A 19370-nucleotide genomic window follows, 5' to 3' on the forward strand; every position below is an offset into this window, starting at 1 on the left:
CTTTGCAATGGTAGCACTTTGCTCCTTACTAGTCCCTCCCAAATTGATTGACTTCTCCCAACTAAGGCACCCAGCGATACTCCAAACGATTAGCAGCCTAGCCCTGAGTTTATCCTTCCCCATTCTGGCATTTTATCTCTAATTGCAACATCTCAGTTCCCCATTCTCACAGAGCATAGTGTAGGAGAAAGGCTACACCAACACCCACCCCATCCTGCCTATCTTCAAAACTCTTCTGTCGCTGGAGTGTCCCCCCATGCCTTTTTTTTTTTTTGAGATGAGAACCATAGTGGCATATTTGAAAAGCAGATAGATAGCTGGGGTCTTATCTTTGTGTTAGTCCAAATATAGCTAAGAGCAGTTTAGTCCAACACCTTCATTATCTTTCTATTGCCTGAGCAGTGCGGGCTAGACCAAACCATTGAGCACAAAGGGATGCATCTTCTTTCCTCACCAGCTTCCTAATGCTCCGGTTTTCTTAAGCATTCTAGTCTTGTTATCATAAGTAGCCGGTGTTTCTCATGGTCACTAGGGCAATTTCCATATTTTGAATTATTTGTTTGGCAATAGTGGCAAGGAAGAATATTCTTTAATAGTAAATGGTAAAAAAGTTTAAAATGGTAGCATCTTAAAATACCTTGCCTTTCTAGGAATATCATGACCTGTTTTGAAACAGACATTTGAGAAATAGCTTGTGTTGGTGGCTAAATAGAGAAAGAGGAAAAAGGATGTGAACTGCACCAGGCCTGAAAATCCCATTTCGCAATTCACGTTGCAGACTACTTTTTTTCTCTCCAAAGTGGGGTACTATCTCCAAAAGAAGTCTTAATGTATCTGACCCAATCCTAAAGTCTCCAAGTTCGTTTTTTGAACTCTATTTGCTAACTGAATTGAGTCTAGAAGAGACTATTCTGTCTGTAGTAATGTTGAAAAGCCATAAAACTAAAGGAGAAATTCAAATTAAAGTTAATGATTAATTTTTGCAAACCAAGAATGGTGTAAATAGACACACTCATCTCAGGAATGTTAACTGTAGGGCATTCCAACACAGGGTTTATAGTATTGCACTGAGATGAACTTAAATCCAGGGAAATCAGGCGGTTTAGGCATGCCTCCTGTACTGTATAAAAATGGGGTAACTGTGTTAAAGAGTCATGTATGCTGACAAAAATATTCTGGAGCATGTTTATTTAAGATCTACTGTTAGCTGAGTGACCTTGGGCCAGTCCCTCTCTCTCTCAGCCCTAGGAAGCAGGCAATGGCAAACCACTTCTGAAAATCTTTCCAAGAAAAGTGCAGGGACTAGTCCAGTCAGTCACCAGGAGTCAACACTGACTTGAAGGTGCACGCGTGTGCATACACACACACAATTATACTGTTGCTTTGATCCCTTGCCACCCCCCACCCAAAGGACTCTACATTTCGCTCTGTAAATAAGCCTGAGGCTCATTCCACTCCTACATCTTGATCCAACACTGGAAGACTTAACAGACAGCTAACTTAAATGGGCAAAAGTCTCACCGCACTCTATGTAAAGTATCAGGTTTTCAGCCTATGAAGTCCTTGGAGCATACTGCTTGTGAAGCCAGTGCTGGCATCATTTTTAACACAGTTAATTCTCTACTGTACTTTTCATGCAGATGCTCACCTGTCTTTGGGGAAAGGATTCACTTTGCAAGCTTCCAGCAAAAATTTAACTACCTCTACGTGACCTAAAATACAAAAAGAAATAAGTGGATAGACTCTCATTCCCCAGACCCAAATATAACAGCTAGTTTGGCCCCAACCTTCTGCAGCTGCTACGTGCAATGCGGTCCGAGAATCATAGTCTCTCTGTTCCATATCCATGCCTGACAAGGCAAATCTGAAAAATGGAAGAAGAATCTGATCAGAAATAACATAGCATTAAACTATCAGCTGTCCCTAAACATTTGGCCCAGTGAGCACATCAGGAATTTTGAAGGCTGGTTGTCATGGGATGGGGTACTTGCCCATTAGGAAAATGACTGCCATGGTGGCATTGACAGCCACCAAACCAAAATGTCAGGTGGGCATGGAGCCCAGAGGGTGCCAAGGGAGAAGTCTCTGTTTACACTGGTGGCTACTGGCTCCATGATGGGAATTGCACTGTAGCATAGTCCTCGGCCACTGATATTTGGACTATTGTTCACTCCTGATTAAAACTGGAGAACTTCTTCACTTCTTCACTCTTATGTGTAGGACTCAAGAATTAGAATGAGGAATTGCTAATTCTTGAGCCCTATGCTTAAATTGGGGTAGAGGGAAATTGAAGAACTGCATCACGCAACGCAGCAGCCATTTTAGCTGTTCAGTGTATTTCTCTCACACTTTTTTTCCCAGTGGCAGCCTGATCAACTAAGGTGCTGAAATACAGCCAGTACGGCCACATCATTTTTACCGCCTTCTATTTCCTTGGATTTTCCTCTGACCTCACTGCTCTGCTCTTCAAATGTCCCACTTCACACCCCCAGCTTCAAGCTCACTTGATACATAGCCCTCCAAGCCAGGCTTTGTTCTTTCCGAAGACCCTTCTCCTGCCTTATTTGGCCAATACCAATTCCCCCACCAGTTACAAGCAGTCTGTGGACAGCAGGTGGCAGCATCTAGACTATCTTGGTGGATTTATAATAGTATGTGGAAATGACCTTGGGAGACTGGGGGAAGAGCCACAGCCAGGGAATGGTCATATAAGAGGCAGCTGAGCCTGCAGAAGGAATGGGGGTGGGGCAAACTCTCTGAAGGGCCTCTCCCTAGTTTCTTGGGCTGTAAAGGTGAGGAGAGCCTTGTGTGGCACAGAGTGGTAAGCGGCAGTATTCAACAGAAACTCTCCCCATGACCCGAGTTCAATCCCAGCAGAAGCTGGATTCTCAGGTAGCCGGCTCAGGTCGACTCAGCCTTCCATCCTTCCAAGGTTGGTAAAATGAGTACCAGCTTGCTGGAGAAGGTGACGGCTGGGGAAGGCAATGGCAAACCACCCCGCTCTATAGTCTGCCAAGAGAACGTCGCGAAAGTGGCGTCCCCCCAAAGGGTCAGACATGACTTGGTGCTTGCACAGGGGACCTTTCACCTTTCAAAAGTGAGGAGGGGGGAGAGATGTACTTTGAGACTTGCAAGATTCTGTTAATGTAACCTTACAATAAAGTAGAATTAGTCCATCTGGTTGTGCTTCCTGTCTAGAGTACTTCACAAGGCTGGCAGGATTCCCCCAGAGCAAAGCAGATCAAATACAGACAGTGCTTGAATAGGAGAGGACTAGGCAATTCCAGGAGGGTAGTAGATTGGGAATGAAATTAAAATGCCCCATAAGGCAAAAACTTCTGTATTGCTGCCAAGAAAATCATCTTGTGTGTGTCTGTCTGTATGCATGTCTGCTGTTAGCAGAAGTCAAGCTTGAGTTGGGCAGTCTTTCGCTTTTCACAAATAGTGGAGGAAAGTTGCAGGGGGGCATGTTAAGAAATCACTGCTATCTTCTGCAAGAGCTCTGGGATAAAGTTTGTCCTGTTCGCTCTGGCCAAATGCTTGAGTCAGTTGTCTCCATGTGAAGAAAGGATTCTCCAGTTCAGTGAATCAGAATATTGTGTGTGCTGGGGGGGGGGGTTGCTTTAATTCTGGAAAAAGGCCCCCCTGATTCCATGTTCATTTTGACATGTGCACATGCATGTATGAATTGAGAATGCCTGATACAGATACACAGAATTACAGCAGACACATTTTACTTAAGTGTAGCCTCCCCAAGCAAACATTTCCTTCTAAGACTGATTTTACCTTCTTAGTGCAGACACATCTCCTGTATATGCAGCAAACAAAAGATTTATTACAGATTTCACCTGAAAGGAAAGAGAGAGAAGAGAAGAAAAAAGAAAAATTGTTTACAAAGTTATTGGCATAGGTGTCCAGGGGCAGGGGGCAAATGTTTGAGTGATAATGTCATCCCAAAAAGTTTGCGACTTAAGTACTTACTAACACATCAAGGTTGTGTCATTTTGCTGCCATTGCTTTTGTTTTGGAGACCTCTGGTATTGGGGCAGGTGTTTGGGGCAGCCTTTTTGGGGTGACATGAAAGGAGGTATGGTATAACCATTGTGAGAAATACCCGAAACCATTCTGTCAATCTGATTGGGCCTAAGGGCCAATTTAGGGCCTTAGGGCTATACATATTCTACTACTTCAGAAAGACTGGGCAGCTTCAAAGCCACTGAGCTGTGCCGTCCCCAAATTTCACTTAAAAAGTAGAGTGATACAACTCGAACTAGCTCTCTGCATATCCATATATGATACATATACTAGACCTCTGCCATGATTCCATCTGATTAGGTCCAGAGCATTTCAGGTGCAGAGGTATCACTGTAGAATTACACAAAGTAACCACCCTTTGTTCATCTGTTCTCTTCCATAAATATGAAACCAAAACCAAGAGATGATTCACTCTTCAAGCACAATGAAAAATTGTTTCCAGTGTAGGATATAAGCGTTAGGTCCAGAGATTTTGATATAATGAGAACTGATCTACTTAACTTTGGCCATTTTGTGCTTCCAAACCATTTTGAAGTCTAAATTATGACAATATTTTTACTTAGAGAAAATGAGATAATTTATGCAAGCAGAACCCCTCCCACCCCACCCCTGCTTGCAATTGCAGGTATCAGCAGCTGTTCCCATGCCTAGATAACCTCCATCAATGGTCTGGGCATTAAAAGGAGAAAATCACATGCAGAATCACCAAAAATCTTTAAATGATCTTGTGAGAGTTCATTAACTTGTCTGAGAGTTTGTGTGAGGTTGTAAAAATCAGCTGAGACCTTTGCTCTAGCTGAGAGCTTTAAAAGACCTACGCAGTATCAAGGTTGGAAAAACAGTCTTGCGGAACTGTGAGAAGTCAGAAATATCCGGTTCTTAGAGCGAGGCCCCAATTTTCATTTATTCTTTGGAGGAACGCTTTGGCTGTGAGCTGCATGCAGCATGCAGAGCCAGATAGATCTCCTTCCCTTCCATGAAGCCCTATCCTTAATGCCAGATCACGCTCTGCTTCTCATTGCACAGACAAATATACAGAAAGACATGAAGCCATCTAGACTGAGTGGAGGAGCTTGAGAACGTAAAAGTCCAACCACCTCATGTTTGATGTCATCTCACCTTCATTTTTCTATATCTGGATAGAGTCTACTTGTCAAAGAAACTTCAGTGGCTTCCATGTAAATTGTGACCATGCAGAATAAACAACATCCAGTTGCCTTTCTCCCCACCAATGTGGAATCAAGGGAGGCTGGGAGGAATTGTGTCCCAAACTTTCTTCTAACACATTGGCTTTGGGGCTGGCGTCTTCGCTGGCATTTCTACAAAATGCTACTTGTATTGCTGTCGAATTGTCAATTGGTGTGGCCTGGATTCAGCTCCTGTCATAAAGAATTTGTAGCTCCTAAACAGCTCAGCTCTTTGTCTTATGTCTCATAAACTGAATGAGATCCAAGGATGTGGGGAACTACTATACTGTCACAACCAAAATAAGATCTTTTTGTAAGCATGATTCAAAATATGGCTTATTTACTTGCATGCACAGATAAGAGAGAGAACAATCCTTGACCTTTTTTCCTTAGATACCCAAAGTCTATGAGAAATTGGTAGAGGAATATGAGATAACAATACATTCACAAAGGTTTAGTGTTCCCAGAAATCAAGTTAATTAAAACAATCTTGGCCCAGTAATTCAACCTTTTCTAACCTTCTGGAATAGCAACTTAGTAGCTTCTTTGCTTATGTAGCTCAGAGAACAGAAATTATGAAAACTGCGATTCCTATGAAACAGGAATCTTACTGGAAACATCTCATCAAAGGCATTTATAAATCAAGATAATAGTGTAATTTAATGTCTAGTTGAACAAGCCCATAATGAAGAAATTAAAACCAACCAACAATACTAAAAGTGCAGTAAGCTATAAAAGGAGGCAGGTGTTGAATATTATTATTTGACAAATCTGGATTAAATTTGGTCCCAGAATTAATGTTAATTAGTTCAACTGAAATTGTACTCGGAAATGCATTTATCTATCAAAATTAAAATCTGTACGTGCGCAGAACAACCAAAACAATTGACTGGCAGGGTACTTAAATTTGCAAGGGAATAACAGAAAAAGGAGGGGTACAAAAAGATATGGAAAGTAACACGTTAAACAAGAAATTGAGACAGACTGAGTTATCAAAGCACAATATACAAAACCAATGATCAGCTAGCATTAGTTTATTTTCTTGCATTTTCAAAGTATCTCCTCTTAATACCATTATGAAATAATTACTGTACAGAATTTTTTGAAAAATTAATGGATGTAATAAAGTGGTGGAGGACCTATTTGGATGCTATTTGCAGTGGAATTGTATGAACAGGCTACACATTCCCTTCTCATCAGGATCAAGAGCATTACTTTGTTTTATGGAAAGTCAGTCCCTCCTAGGAATTAATAAAAAAGATTATAGGTGCCAAAACGTAGAAGCAGGCTCACCCCAAAGAACACAACTGACGTCAAAATAATGTGTAGATGCCAAATACTGGTAATCCAATAGCGGTAACACAATTAAAAGGTTGCCAGTCAATAACAGATAAAATGTGTGACAGCCATGACTGGATTTCCAACTTAGAAATTTTTAAAATAATAAAAGCAATTGGGAAAGGCTGTAAATTTACTGAATTAATTTTCTAAGAATTTAATATCTGAGGTCTCAGCAGTTTAATCATTGCTTTGCTTTCTTGCCAATTCCTTTCTTGGCTCTGAGAAAATGTTCCAGTCCTTTAGATTTCAGATTAAATGTAGAAACCAGATTTTCCATTTCGTCACTCTGTCAGATGAAGGGAAGCGGAACAAATAAATGCCTGACTTGAGGAATTTATGCTTATCTCCTGGAGAGAGAATGGTGTAACATTCACCAGAATTCTCTCAATACAAAGGAACCCTAATCCATGCCAAAGATTTAATACTCATTATTAAGAAAATGTGCTGTTCTTGAACAGTGTTCATTCTCTAAAATTTTATAATTTGGCCCAATTAACTAAATTCATTGACCAAGAACATACTGTTGTTTGGGGTTGGGGCACATTTGGGGGTTCTGGTGGTTGTGCTCACAAAATGGCTGCCACAAGGGGCTTACCTATTCCCAAAATGACGGTGATGGAAGTGTAGTGAGTCACAAAACTATTTATCAGAAGGCAAACTGGCTCCTCAGGTTATCCTCAACCATACAAGTAGGAAGGGGCTTTTGCAGGGAGGGATGGTCAACAATGAAGATGGTGGCCGTGACCGTGCAATCAAAGCTGTAGCCCTCTTTAACGCATGTTGCATGCACATGTGTAAAAAAGAGGCGGGGTTTCAATTGTGGGGTTGCAGCTGCCTTCTTGACTTGGTTGACCTCCCCCATGGACACTCATGGGCAATGTCTGTGGGTTCCAGAAGAATTTTTGTAAATAAATACAATGTTAAGTTAGTGCTTTGTTTTGCAGAATCCAGTTTCCCTTCTAAAAAAAGTATCAAAAGCCTCTTTCAGAAACTGAAGTCAAGCAGGACAAGGAGCCTGTTGGAGAGTCAGCTGTGGGCACCACTTTGCTTGTCCCTCTCTGCCATATGCTGCACACTCTTAACTTTTTCCTTGGGCCACAAACGCAGGGAGAACAGCTCGGAGAGCAGGGACTGGCTGTATTTAAAACAGTGGCCTTCTTTAAAGACATCCCTTTCACAAAATAATCCTTGATTCCAGTGGCATACTAAGCCCACAGCCCAATTCATAAGCTGTCACGTGATCTAACGTAAACTAAATGAGCTGCATTAGGGGCAAGCATCCAAAAGCAGAATGCTTCAGCAGCTGTTGCCTCCCAAGGACTTTGCACCTATTATTAACAGGAGATGCCCTCCTTAATCCAGCTCAAAGTAGGATTAACTCAGATATGCAAAGAATAGACCCCGTCCTTTCTGAGACGAATGCGTTTCCTGTGATGCTGGCCCAGGGTTCGGCTGCAAATATTCCGCATTCCTAATTAAGTCTCTCCATCCCACAGGGAATAAAGGCAAACCCCGAGGACTCCAGGACATTAATGAGCAATACTGTACTTACTTTGGGTTTTTTAAAAAGGAGGAAATGCAGGAAAGAATTTATCTTCCTGTGCATTGAATACAAGGATTAAGGGATGGCAGTTTTCATCCATGTTTGGAGTCAGACTAGTTAAAGAAAGCTTGTTAGGCTAACATTCAGCTTCTTCATATGTGGACTTGTTTGCAGTGCTGCAAAGACAGAGTGGAGGAAAAACAGGAAAACCTTCGCTGCCTTTTCACTGAAAACCAGTGATTTCATCCAAAAGGCTTCTTGGGTTTATTTTTTTTCCTCCATTGTTTCAATGGGTTGCCTAAATAGAGATTTGCACATGATACCCCTTCATTCCTGGATTGTTTAGCTGGTGAAACTGAATGAATTCCAAACCAGGAACCACTCCCAAACCCTTTCCCATTGTCTGGTGGATTCTGACATTCTGCAGGATGTAACCCTGGCCTGGGGGCATCTATTCAGAGCTCTCAATGGGGCTTGTGAGTTTGAGTCTCCCCCTCAGCTTCCCTACAAATGTGCTGGCTATCACTTTAAAATGCTGTTGGGGGGGCTTTTATTTCTCATCCCTGGCTGCACTATTCATGAGGAAAGATGCTTCCAGGGAGTTTATTTTGGAAGTAGAAAATCAGAATTAGTTGGAAACGCCTAGCATTTACTGTATTTTTTGATCATTAGCTGGAAAGGAAGACTGTCTAGCATTTTTCTGTGCATTTACTGTGCAGTCAAGCCATAAAATGGGGGAAAGGGTCTTTGCTCTCCATTGTTTTTAAAAAAAAGTTTTGAAAACTGAAAGCCAGTTGAAGAGATGCAGTAAAATCAGTCGCAGTGGATTATAGTGCTATTTCTGGCCTTCAATAAGATTAATGAAAGTAGAGCAGAATTCTGGAAGCCAAGAATATTTGACAAGAGGATGAGATTGCAACCCTTTTGATTTCTAAATCTCTTGTATAGCTGGCTAGACATTAAGGCCAGAAGACAGTAAAATCCGTTTTGCTCATTCGAAATGTCTCTTGAGAACTACTGACTACTGACAAAAGGATAAAGATGGCATGTCTCAGTATGACAAACCCCTATTATTTATGTGAAGAAGCTCCATCCTCATGTACGTCTGCCTCATTACACGTAGAAAGATGGCTGATCCTATTATGTACTTCAGGAATCATAAAGCAATTAGGAATTTGTAGCCTATGGTTGTCTGAAACTTCTGTACATGGCACTCTTAAACTTTGAGAACAACCATGTAGGTCCTGATTGCCTGATCCAAGTGACTTGAGAAGGTCCTGTCTTGTAAGGACATGCAATGGGAGAAGGCAATGAGGCGACAGTTCTTGGTGGCCACTCCCCTCTTTTGGAAGAGCTTATCCCCCAGGATAAGCTTTTTCAGAAGGCCTCTGGAGTTGAAGCAGCTAGACCAGTGTTTCTCACCTTGGCAATTTTAAGATATGTGGACTTCAACTCCAATGGCTGGCTGTGGAATTCTGGGAGTTGAAGTTCACATATCTTAAAGTTGCTAAGGTTGAGAAACACTGTGCTAGAATAAGATCTGCGCCATTAATAGAGATACTGCTTTGTTATTGTTTGACCCCAAATGTGCTCCTCATTACACATGCTCAGAAGCATTGTGGGAAAAAAGTCAGGTTTAATTTCAAGGGCGTCAACAGCAATTGCCACTATTGCGGCTGAACGTCTAAAGCCACAAACCCAGGAATAACTACAGCCATGTCCACATGGGAACTATGAAAAAAAAATTCTTGATTTCAATATCCAACAAGGAGTCATAGTCTTTCAATTGGGTCTGAATGTCCCCCAGTCCAGGAAGACTTTTCCTTTTTTCCCCTTTTTGGCTGATACCTTTCCCAAATTGTTTTGTTTTAATTTGCTAAGCTTCCCAAGGAATGTACACACTCTTTCATAATCCAAAAGAAGCTGAAACAGATACACCAGACAAGGATAGGCAGTGCCTTTTTCTTTTCTTAATTGATGCAGAAACTAATCAAGTTCTTCTCTGAATGTCATTTTTTAAAGTCTTCCCAATGATTTTGACTTCTGCAAAAACCTCTCGTTTCTCTCTTGTTCTACCTTGTCTACTTTTTCTAGTCCATCTAGAGCAGGCCTGCACAACTCGTAAAGGGAAAAGGGCCACATTGATAAATTAAAAATAATTGTGAGCAACAAAGAGTAGCTGGAGTGCTGATCAGCTGTTTAGCAGCTAATGGCACTGCAACAGTGATGGAGCTGGCAGTGTTGATGAGGCCTGGGGCATTGGAGGCACTTGGCAGCTTTTCGGGGTGGTGGATCCTTCCTGGTAGCGATGATGTTTGGCAGCAATGGATTTATTTTTAAAAAACACCACACAAGGCTGCTTGGCAGGCCCCAGACAGCCCATGGGCTGTTATTTGTGCAGACTTGATCTAGAGCTTTGACCATGGAAGCCCAAGATCTCTGCGGTTAGCCTCCGGACTGTGTTAGCTTGCAAATTGCTAATTGCAACTATTAAATAATAAATGATTATTGGATTGCAATGCATGCCATTAGCCTCACATATTCTTTAATATATTGCATTAAGTATAGTTTCATTTTTGGACTTTCTGAATAAGGAAGTATGCTTTATGACCTAAAATATCTGGTCCCAACAGAAGTGGCACTGTGGTCACGTTACATACATTACAGTGTCCTCTGTCAACTGACTCACTGTGGTTTGGCAATATTTGCAAGCCAGACTATTATAGTTTGTTCCAAAACCGACGGTTTTAAAAAATCCTAGCTTAACATTATGAACATTTAAGTATGTGCCTTAGACCCAGAATTGAAACATATTTAAGTCTAATTTGGAGCTGACTGGTTCTGGTTCCCTTTGAATGTAATGGGACTCTATGGTGTGCCCAAATGAGGAGGAGAAGGCAGAAATCTGAGTGCAGATGTGGGAAATTAGTATACAAGCTGTCACAGTTGCTGCTATCTGTCCTCTGGAACATCCCCCTGACACAAGTGAGCCTCAGTCTGAATGGTTTCTTATGTACTCTGGTAGTTTTATCTCCCAATGTGGCCATCTTTATTGTTGTCTTAACTGTTCATATTGCTGGTTTTAACCCTTGTTGGCCATGTAGAATCTTATGAGTGTGCAGCCAGAGAAACAGAAATTAGAAATACTCTTTTAACTGAAAAGTAAAAACCACTGCTTGCCCTCCCTCTGAAAAAAGCAAAAGCTGCTGTAAACAATATTGTATCTCCAATGGTAACTGCAGATTTCAAAGGATCCACCATTTAAGCAGCATGTTAAAAATAGTATTTATGTCAATAAGCATTTCTGTGTTGGAGCAGGTTGGAAGTCACCTTCTTATATTTTCTTGCCATTTCTGCACTTTCTTAGTTCCTTTTTTCTTTAACTCTGTATTCAAGCTTTTCTGTACTCCGTTTTTTGTATTTTAACTTTACTTTGAAATTCTAATGAAGTTCTTATTAAAAAAAATAGTATTTATGTCATCTGTCTTCTCAGTGTATTAGAAATACAAGTCTCACTATTATGGAGGTTTAGACAAAGGCATTTAAATGTTTACCAGTGAATTACCAATAGGAGTGCAGGCAGAACAGCTAAGGTAAACTTGCCCTGGTTGGTAACTAAATTGCTTCTAAGCATCTTCTCTGACCTGCTTTAAAGGTGGTCCCATGAACTGCAGGAGTTGGAACAGCAAGGCTGATGGAAAGATAGCAGGTGGATGCACCTCAAAATTAGCTGAGACACAATATAAAAACCTTTTGAAGGAATATGCTATTACAGCAGGGGTTGCCAACTTTTCAGCTCATTGACACCTTCACAAAGTTTCAGATAGTTCATTGACCCTAACATTTATTATATGAACGTAAGTTAATAAATACTACTTTAAACTAATAGTACTAGCAATACCAATGACAATAATAATCAACCCCTTGGATAGTCCTATCAACTCTTGAGGGTCAGTACTGACCACTTTGGGGAATCCAAATATATCCTGATTTACAGAATATATGGCTCAATGCTTTTTCTCTGTATTTTGCTTCCACAAGCTCAGGGTCTGTGAGTTGCTGCAGGTCGTAAACTTACGGGTACCCTCACCATCTTCTCCCAGAAACATTACAATATCTACACAGGCTTTGTGATGAGTCTGTTTGGATGCCACCAATGAAAGATTAATTAAAGGGGCATCTTGCAACTCCTCTTGTGTAGCTAAACTGGATCACTTCAGATTTGATCAGGTAAGGACAAGCTGCACTTTTCATCACCTGTCCTTTGGAGCTCTGTCTAACGTGGCTTGTAACTTCTTACAAAGGAACTATTACAGATGTAGTATCATCAATGCATCCCTAAGAGAAGGCAAGTTGTTACATTTAAGGAGGCAATTGTTAGTTCTCTTCTATAGCAGCTTACATCGGCTATTTCAGAGCCAGGAAGTGATAAACCACTGTCTAAACATCCATGGCTCAATAAAGTGACAAGAAGGCTGCAGTCCCTCAGCTGCAAGGCAGATTATCTTGACCCATCTCAGACTGACTTCAGAGGGGTTTCAGGACTGAAGTATCCTTGGCTGACCTGATGGACTGCCTGTCTGAGGATCTACAGAGGAGGTGTAACTCCTAGTTTCTCAGCAGCCTTCAGTATCATTGGCCATGCTAGCCTTACAGATTACCTGAAAGATTTGGGTATAAGAGGTAATGCTTTGAGTGGTTCCATTTCTATCTTTCAGGGCAGAGTTTAGATAGTCTTGCTTTAAACAGGAGATAAGATGTCCCTCAGGGCTTCATTTTATCTCCAACAGGACTTAGTTTCTACAAGAAACTTCTGGGGAAAATCATGAAATTAGAGCAGGGTGCTGTCAATATGCAGATGAGAACCCAATCTATTTCTCTGTAATGTGCCTCCCTGAATCCCTACCTACCTGGAGTCAGTAACGGATGGGAGGAAATTGAAATTGGATACAGACAAGACAGAGGTGCTCACTGAAAGGTCATAGTTCCAAACACGTAGCACTTACTCCTTTTCTGAAAACCCAGTTGCGATAGAATGGTCTCTCAGAGAGCCCACTGTAAATAACCTTAAAAGCACTGTGCTGCCTGCCAATTTGGTTGGGGTGAAATAAAGTGCAGATTATCTTTAAAACCCTATAAAGCTTGGACCCAGGCTACTTGAATGCTTCTTTCTATATGACACCCCCGTAGAATTATTATTCTTTATTCAAAAATATGTATTGTGATGTAACTCTGTTTTAGTCAAGCTGTTAGCTTACAAAAGATGAGACAAATGTAGAGTTTCTAAAGTACATCATCAATATTCTCTAGGAAAGGGATCTTAGATGCAATTTTTAAAAAGAAAATGGTTCATTACCTGAGGCAAATACAGGTAGTCCTCGCTTAACAGCTGCCCCGTTTAGTGACTGTTCAAAGTTACAATGGTGCTGAAAAAGTAATTTTATGACTGGTCCTCGCACTTATGACTGTCACAGCATTCCCATGGTCACGTGATCGCCATTTGCATGCCTCTCAGTCGGCTTCTGATAAGCAGAGTCAGTGGAGAAGCCAGCAGGAAAATGGCACGTCATGGTCACGTGGTGTCTTGCTTAATGACCACATCGCTTAGTGACAGAGTTGCTGGTCCCAAATATGGTCATTAAGCAAGGATTACCTGTAATGCCTTTCTCTCTTTAACTAAATACAAGTCTATCACAGGTTCAAACATGCCAGAATAATTTCAAAAGATTTAAACAGTAGATTATCATAGCACGGCCCTCACACAATTAAATAACCTGGTTTTATATGGAGGACCGTCAGAATAAATGCTCTGCTTATCTGAACTCAGATGCAAACAAGAGTGACCTTTCCTTTTCAGATTCCTGAAATAGCTGTGTAGGCTCTTTTCCATAACCCCATTATTCACTTGAAAATACCTCTCATGTTTGGCAGATTGTCATGAAGAGATAACCTGAAGTATTACCTTTTTTCTCAAACCAGGTCATTCTTTTGTCTAGTATTTTTGTCAATGTATAGGTTCTTGAAGTAAATCAGTATAGGTAAAATCACTCTCTCAACAAATGAGTGCTCTAAGCAACTCTCTGTGGCTCTTTTTATGACCTTCCATCACGTTCTGGAGATCTGCCAAGAAATACATCGTAAGTTGATGACTTTTGATAACTCCCACCCTTGTGGTGTCGAAAACAGTTAAAAACCTGGTTACTCTCCCACGCCTTGTGTTACGGTGGGGGTGTCTTTTCATTATGTTTGTTTTATCTGCCAAACAGGCTGGTGGATTGTTTTTCTGGTCAGCCAGATTCTTTTTTTACTTGTATCTCTGAATGTTCTTTTTTATTTGTAAGCCACCCAGAGTCTTCAAGAAATCAGGTGGCCTCTAAGTCTGGAAATGAATAAAAATAAAATTTGGAAATAATTTATATTTATCATCACCCTTGACTTCACTAACATGGTACCATCGGATGAGATGATGAAATGTAGGATGATTTCTCTCTCATACCCCTGCCACAAACCTTTTCTGCATTTCATTTAGAGTATGCAAACTAATGCTAAGATTATCTGTATTTGTCTTACAAATGTTGTCTATCAATTAAGACTTTTCCCCCCTCTACCACACTGCCTTTTTGAGATCATCTGAGGAGTCCCCCCCCATCCCAGGAGGTTCCCCCTATTCATCTTGTAACTTAGGGGTGAGACTTCTTTGTAGCTACCCCAGTTGTTTGGAATGTAGGCCTCACTGAATTGAGGATGCAGGGTATGGTCAAAAAAGTCAAGAGGACAGCCACAGTGCACATCAAAAAAATGCATGGAGCTTCAATTGCACTGTGGTGGCCACCATCTTGGCTTTTTGACCGCATCCTGTGGTTGAAGGTTCCACCTTTTTTGCCATTTAAAATGGCAAGAATACATCTTTTTAAAACAAGTTCTTAATTTATTTCCATTAGTTTTAACATGTTTGATATTACTTTTTTTTCATTTTACTGTATATTGCAGAGAACCCAGTGGCCAGTGTTTTAATAAACTTAATAAATGTTCAGCTAAGGAACTCCAGTCAAAACTGGAGTGTTCATGTGTGAATAGGCACAATTAGCTATGCCTTATGCCAATGTCATTCAAATGACGTTAATGTGCTACAAGCAGTCCTAATGCATGTATAGGCGTTCAAAGCTTTTTCTTCTGTGGACATTTTTGTTTCCCGTGTGAACATTTTCAGGAGGAGCTTCTCTCTTGAATAAGGTCAGCAAGATGTCCCCAGAGCACTCAAGTGCTGATCAATGCCAATTTTTGTATGCCTAAATAGTGCTCTGAAGAATTACTACATATGGATTAAACATGACAGAATATCCTGAAAATAACATATGTAACTGAGCAATATAAACTGTTTATGTAGTCTGTAGCATAAAATCAAGTCTCCCTTTAGCTGAAGCTTCCCACCTCCTTTTAGAAAAGATGTTACCTAGAAAACAATTCACTAAAAGTAGGGTTTTTTTTCTTCACTAGCCCCAAAATACGTAATTATTTTGAGATGCCAAATAGGACAACACATGCCAATTATTTCCATATTAATGGGAGGTGCAATAAGCAACAAAGTTGCTGATTATTAAAGATACTAACAAAGGTAAAGCTACTACTTTAGAGGCATAGTTTTAGCACTGAATGCTATGAAAAGCTGGAAGGATAGCTGTGATTTAAAACACCCCCATACATAAAGATCTGCCAAACCTCTTAGACCATATCCAGGAATTTATGAAATTATGTAAGAAAACAGGGTCAAAGAGAGATACATGGTGATGTTGCAGAAGTTCACTATTACCTTGTTTGGAAAACAAGTTTGGTCCAGATTGTAATGGCCAGCTGTGTTATAAATCAAGTGCCATTTCCCGAAAGAATTATTCTCTGGCTTGGAATATGAAAAGAGATTATTTACGAGTCTAGATATGCAATTAGCATTCAGCAGGAGATATATCAAACCCAGTTTATTCCTAACATAGTGGCTTGACTAAGTCATCTGTTTGGAGAGCATGTCTGGTGTCTTGGTCCATTGTCTCAATTTAGCTTGCAAATATTTTTATACCTGCCATCTCATATCAAGATCAGAGATCCATTCATGACTCCAGGAGTGTTTGTTTTGCATATGTGTGATGGTTGGGGTGGGGGGAAAGAATTTTCCAACAAACATCTACCATACTTGGGGTTCAAAGCAATTTTTTTCAGGAAAATACAATAAATATGCATATATACTATAATCAGCAGGCATATATCAAGGTAGATGAGAATTATGGGAAGAAAAATGCTCTTCAAAAACATTTGCTAAGAAAGCTCATAATTGTGACTCTAATTCACAGTAAATTCTGGCAAAATAACTTAAACACACTTAACCATGTCTCTGGATTGGACAGGCTTTAAGCCAAATGCATTTTTTATCAGATCTTTTATCTTAGTAGTTTTCAACTTCAGGTCCACAGGTCATTCCTCTTGGCTAGGATGACAGCTGCCACTTAACTAATTATGGGGATCTGGATGAAGTAATAAGGATACACCCATTCCCTGCTTCCTAACAGGAAGACTGAATTAGTCCACTCTGATGTGACCCTTTAGCTCTGTGATCTTCTTCAAGATTTTGAAATACATTCACAAAATTGAACAGGCTTTATCGATGGACAAAATTTCATGGATAGTATGAAACAGTATTAAAAATTTCAATTTCCCTCTCTATTCTTTTCTTACAAGAAAAAAAATATTAATGGACTGGAAGGGCTATTTGTTAACAGAACTTCATAATTGTAGGGGACAATTTTTTACAAACTTCACTACAGCATGTAGTGCCTAAATGCTGGTGTATAGGGCAGTTATCTACCACAGCTATCTATAGCTATCTACCATCACAATTTGTCTATGGCTGGATAATCCATTTTCTTCCCTTCCAATATTTTTGGGCTGTAATTCCCAGTCAACCACGTCAACTGTTGTTGAAATTATTTAGAGGGTATCTAAGTACTGACCACCGGACAACAGTTTCCCTGTAATTGCTGTTATGTAGAAAATTTTTATTTAAATGTTCTTGTGCTTTCAAAGAAAAAAGTGTTGGTTCATTTGTTCATCAGCTGAATATGTGGACTGTATTTGCCTCTGTGTTCAAGTCCCGCCTAATTCTAAACAATACAGAAATGGATTGTTCACTAGACATAAATTCCTGGTGGCAAGCGTGACATTAATTATTGTGTAACCACTGAGGTGAATATAAAATGTTAATTCAATTTTTGATACATTAAGTATACAATTTTATTAGCCAGAAGATATTTACTGCTGGCAACGCAATCAGAAACCAAAAGACTGTATTAGCCAGTACATTAAACCCATACAGGCATATCAGGCCAGCAATATCCAGACATGACCATCCACATACCTGATCATATCCCTAATGAAGTAAATGAAATGTCTAATTGAATATGAAATGTCAGATCTGACAAATTTATTCTGTGCTGCAAGCATCTATAATGCCCCAGTATGAGAAAAAATAAATGAAATTCCTTTAGTTGAAGGTTGTCTTCAAATATGGTAGAGCTGTTCAAATTAACGGACAAGTCTAATGGGTACTAAAATATGGTAAATTATCCCCAGATATAATTCTATTAACTTCTTATCCAAATATGATTTTGTGCTTTGCATTGCTGTGAAGTTTTGTCTGACCAGAGTATTGATAAAGAAAACTGTTACGATGCTGTGGTTATTTACTGCATTCATAGGCCACTTTTTGTCTTGAGAATTAAAGGCAATGACTAATTGTGATACTAAGAATATGCAAATTCTTTGCATTTAAAAAGTTGCCTAATTCGCACAAGTTTCTATCACACTGATTGTACTCCCTAAGCAGGACTGTACACACCACTTTGAATTTGCAATTTGGTGACTGCTTAGAAGAGTACTAACAAATGTTACTGAAAGCAAAAGTAGTATCTATAATTGGAAAATATACACAAGTGTAAACAAAATCAATGGCTTAAAGAAAACCTGAAAAAAATGTATCAAGAATGAAACCGCTGTAAAACGATAGTCTATTTGGACCGCATGGCATAAAATTAGACTTCCCAGTTCCAACAGCCACAATTACATGAAAGGAACACCAAGTAAATGAACACCCTTTAACTGAAAAGTAAAAACAAAGTAAGAACGCAGGAGTTTCACAGACTTCATCTCCAGGTGTAGGTGTCAATACAAAAAAATTAAAATATATGCTGCATGGTCAAACCGAGGACTGCCTAGTTTAATGGGCCATAAGTCTTTATTCAGTTGAGCCAGTGTCCTTGGATGTCATATGATTAAAAGCTGGTTTGGACTAGTTTCTCCTACCTTTGCCTTCAATGGGAATAGGTAAAGGTAAAGGTTTCCCTTGACGGAGAAGTCCAGTCGAGTCCGACTCTAGGGGGCGGTGCTCATCTCCGTTTCTAAGCCTTGGAGCCGGCGTTGTCATAGACACTTCCGGGTCATGTGGCCAGCATGACGACTCGGAACGCCGTTACCTTCCCGCCGAAGCGGTACCTATTGATCTACTCACATTGGCATGTTTTCGAACTGCTAGGTGAGCAGGAGCTGGGACGAGCAACGGGAGCTCACCCCGCCGCGCGGTTTCGAACCGCCGACCTTCCGATCAGCAGCTCAGTGGTTTAACCCGCAGCGCCATCGCGTCCCAGTATTCAACGGGAATACTGATGTTAAACATCCAATACTGGAAGTGAGCTTTTGATCCACTTAGTTGCCCCTTAAATAAGGTGGCGACAAAGGAGAACCACGGGAAGGGGAGAAATTGCCTGACAAACCTCGGCAATACAGACTCAACGTTTTCCACGCAAGAACTACTCTTGCTATTTATATAAAGAGGGAAATCCGGCATATGAAAGCAATACGTGTGCCTGTCTATGGGATTCTGGGCTGCAAATCAATGGTGCCGGTCTAGTTGATTATACCTGCTTCTTTGCCCCCCCTCCTGGCATACACTCAGTGCCCACTGAATCCTCTTGCACTTGGCATAGCACAAATAATTAAAGCGACTATGATCTCAGGACAGAACTTCAGGAGCGCTCGTTCATTCGCCAACTAAAAGCTCGTTGGGGGAAAGAGAGGCCTAGGTTTATAATATTTCACAAATGCCTCCTCATTCTAACAACTAGTTCAACAAAGCAAAGTAAATAATGAAACTAACAGATATTAAATTCAAGTATTTATTGGAATAAAGAGAGTAATACCACAAAGTACTCCGTGTCTTAATT

The 19370-nt window shown here is 40.4% G+C and overlaps 1 protein-coding gene across 3 annotated transcripts in view; it reads right to left on the bottom strand.

Moving 5' to 3' along the window:
- GLS (glutaminase) overlaps positions 1–19370 on the bottom strand; it is a 76304-nt gene that overhangs the window by 3441 nt on the left and 53493 nt on the right. For all 3 annotated transcript variants that reach the window (XM_063318056.1, XM_063318061.1, XM_063318060.1), the window contains 3 exons: positions 3787–3848; positions 1788–1864; positions 1649–1712 (listed from right to left, as the gene is read on the bottom strand). In XM_063318056.1, the coding sequence (XP_063174126.1) occupies positions 1649–1712; positions 1788–1864; positions 3787–3848 (203 nt within the window). The remainder of the gene's footprint in view (positions 1–1648; positions 1713–1787; positions 1865–3786; positions 3849–19370) is intronic.

This window comes from Candoia aspera, chromosome 1 (assembly GCF_035149785.1).
Source record: "Candoia aspera isolate rCanAsp1 chromosome 1, rCanAsp1.hap2, whole genome shotgun sequence".
Lineage (NCBI taxonomy): Eukaryota > Metazoa > Chordata > Lepidosauria > Squamata > Boidae > Candoia > Candoia aspera.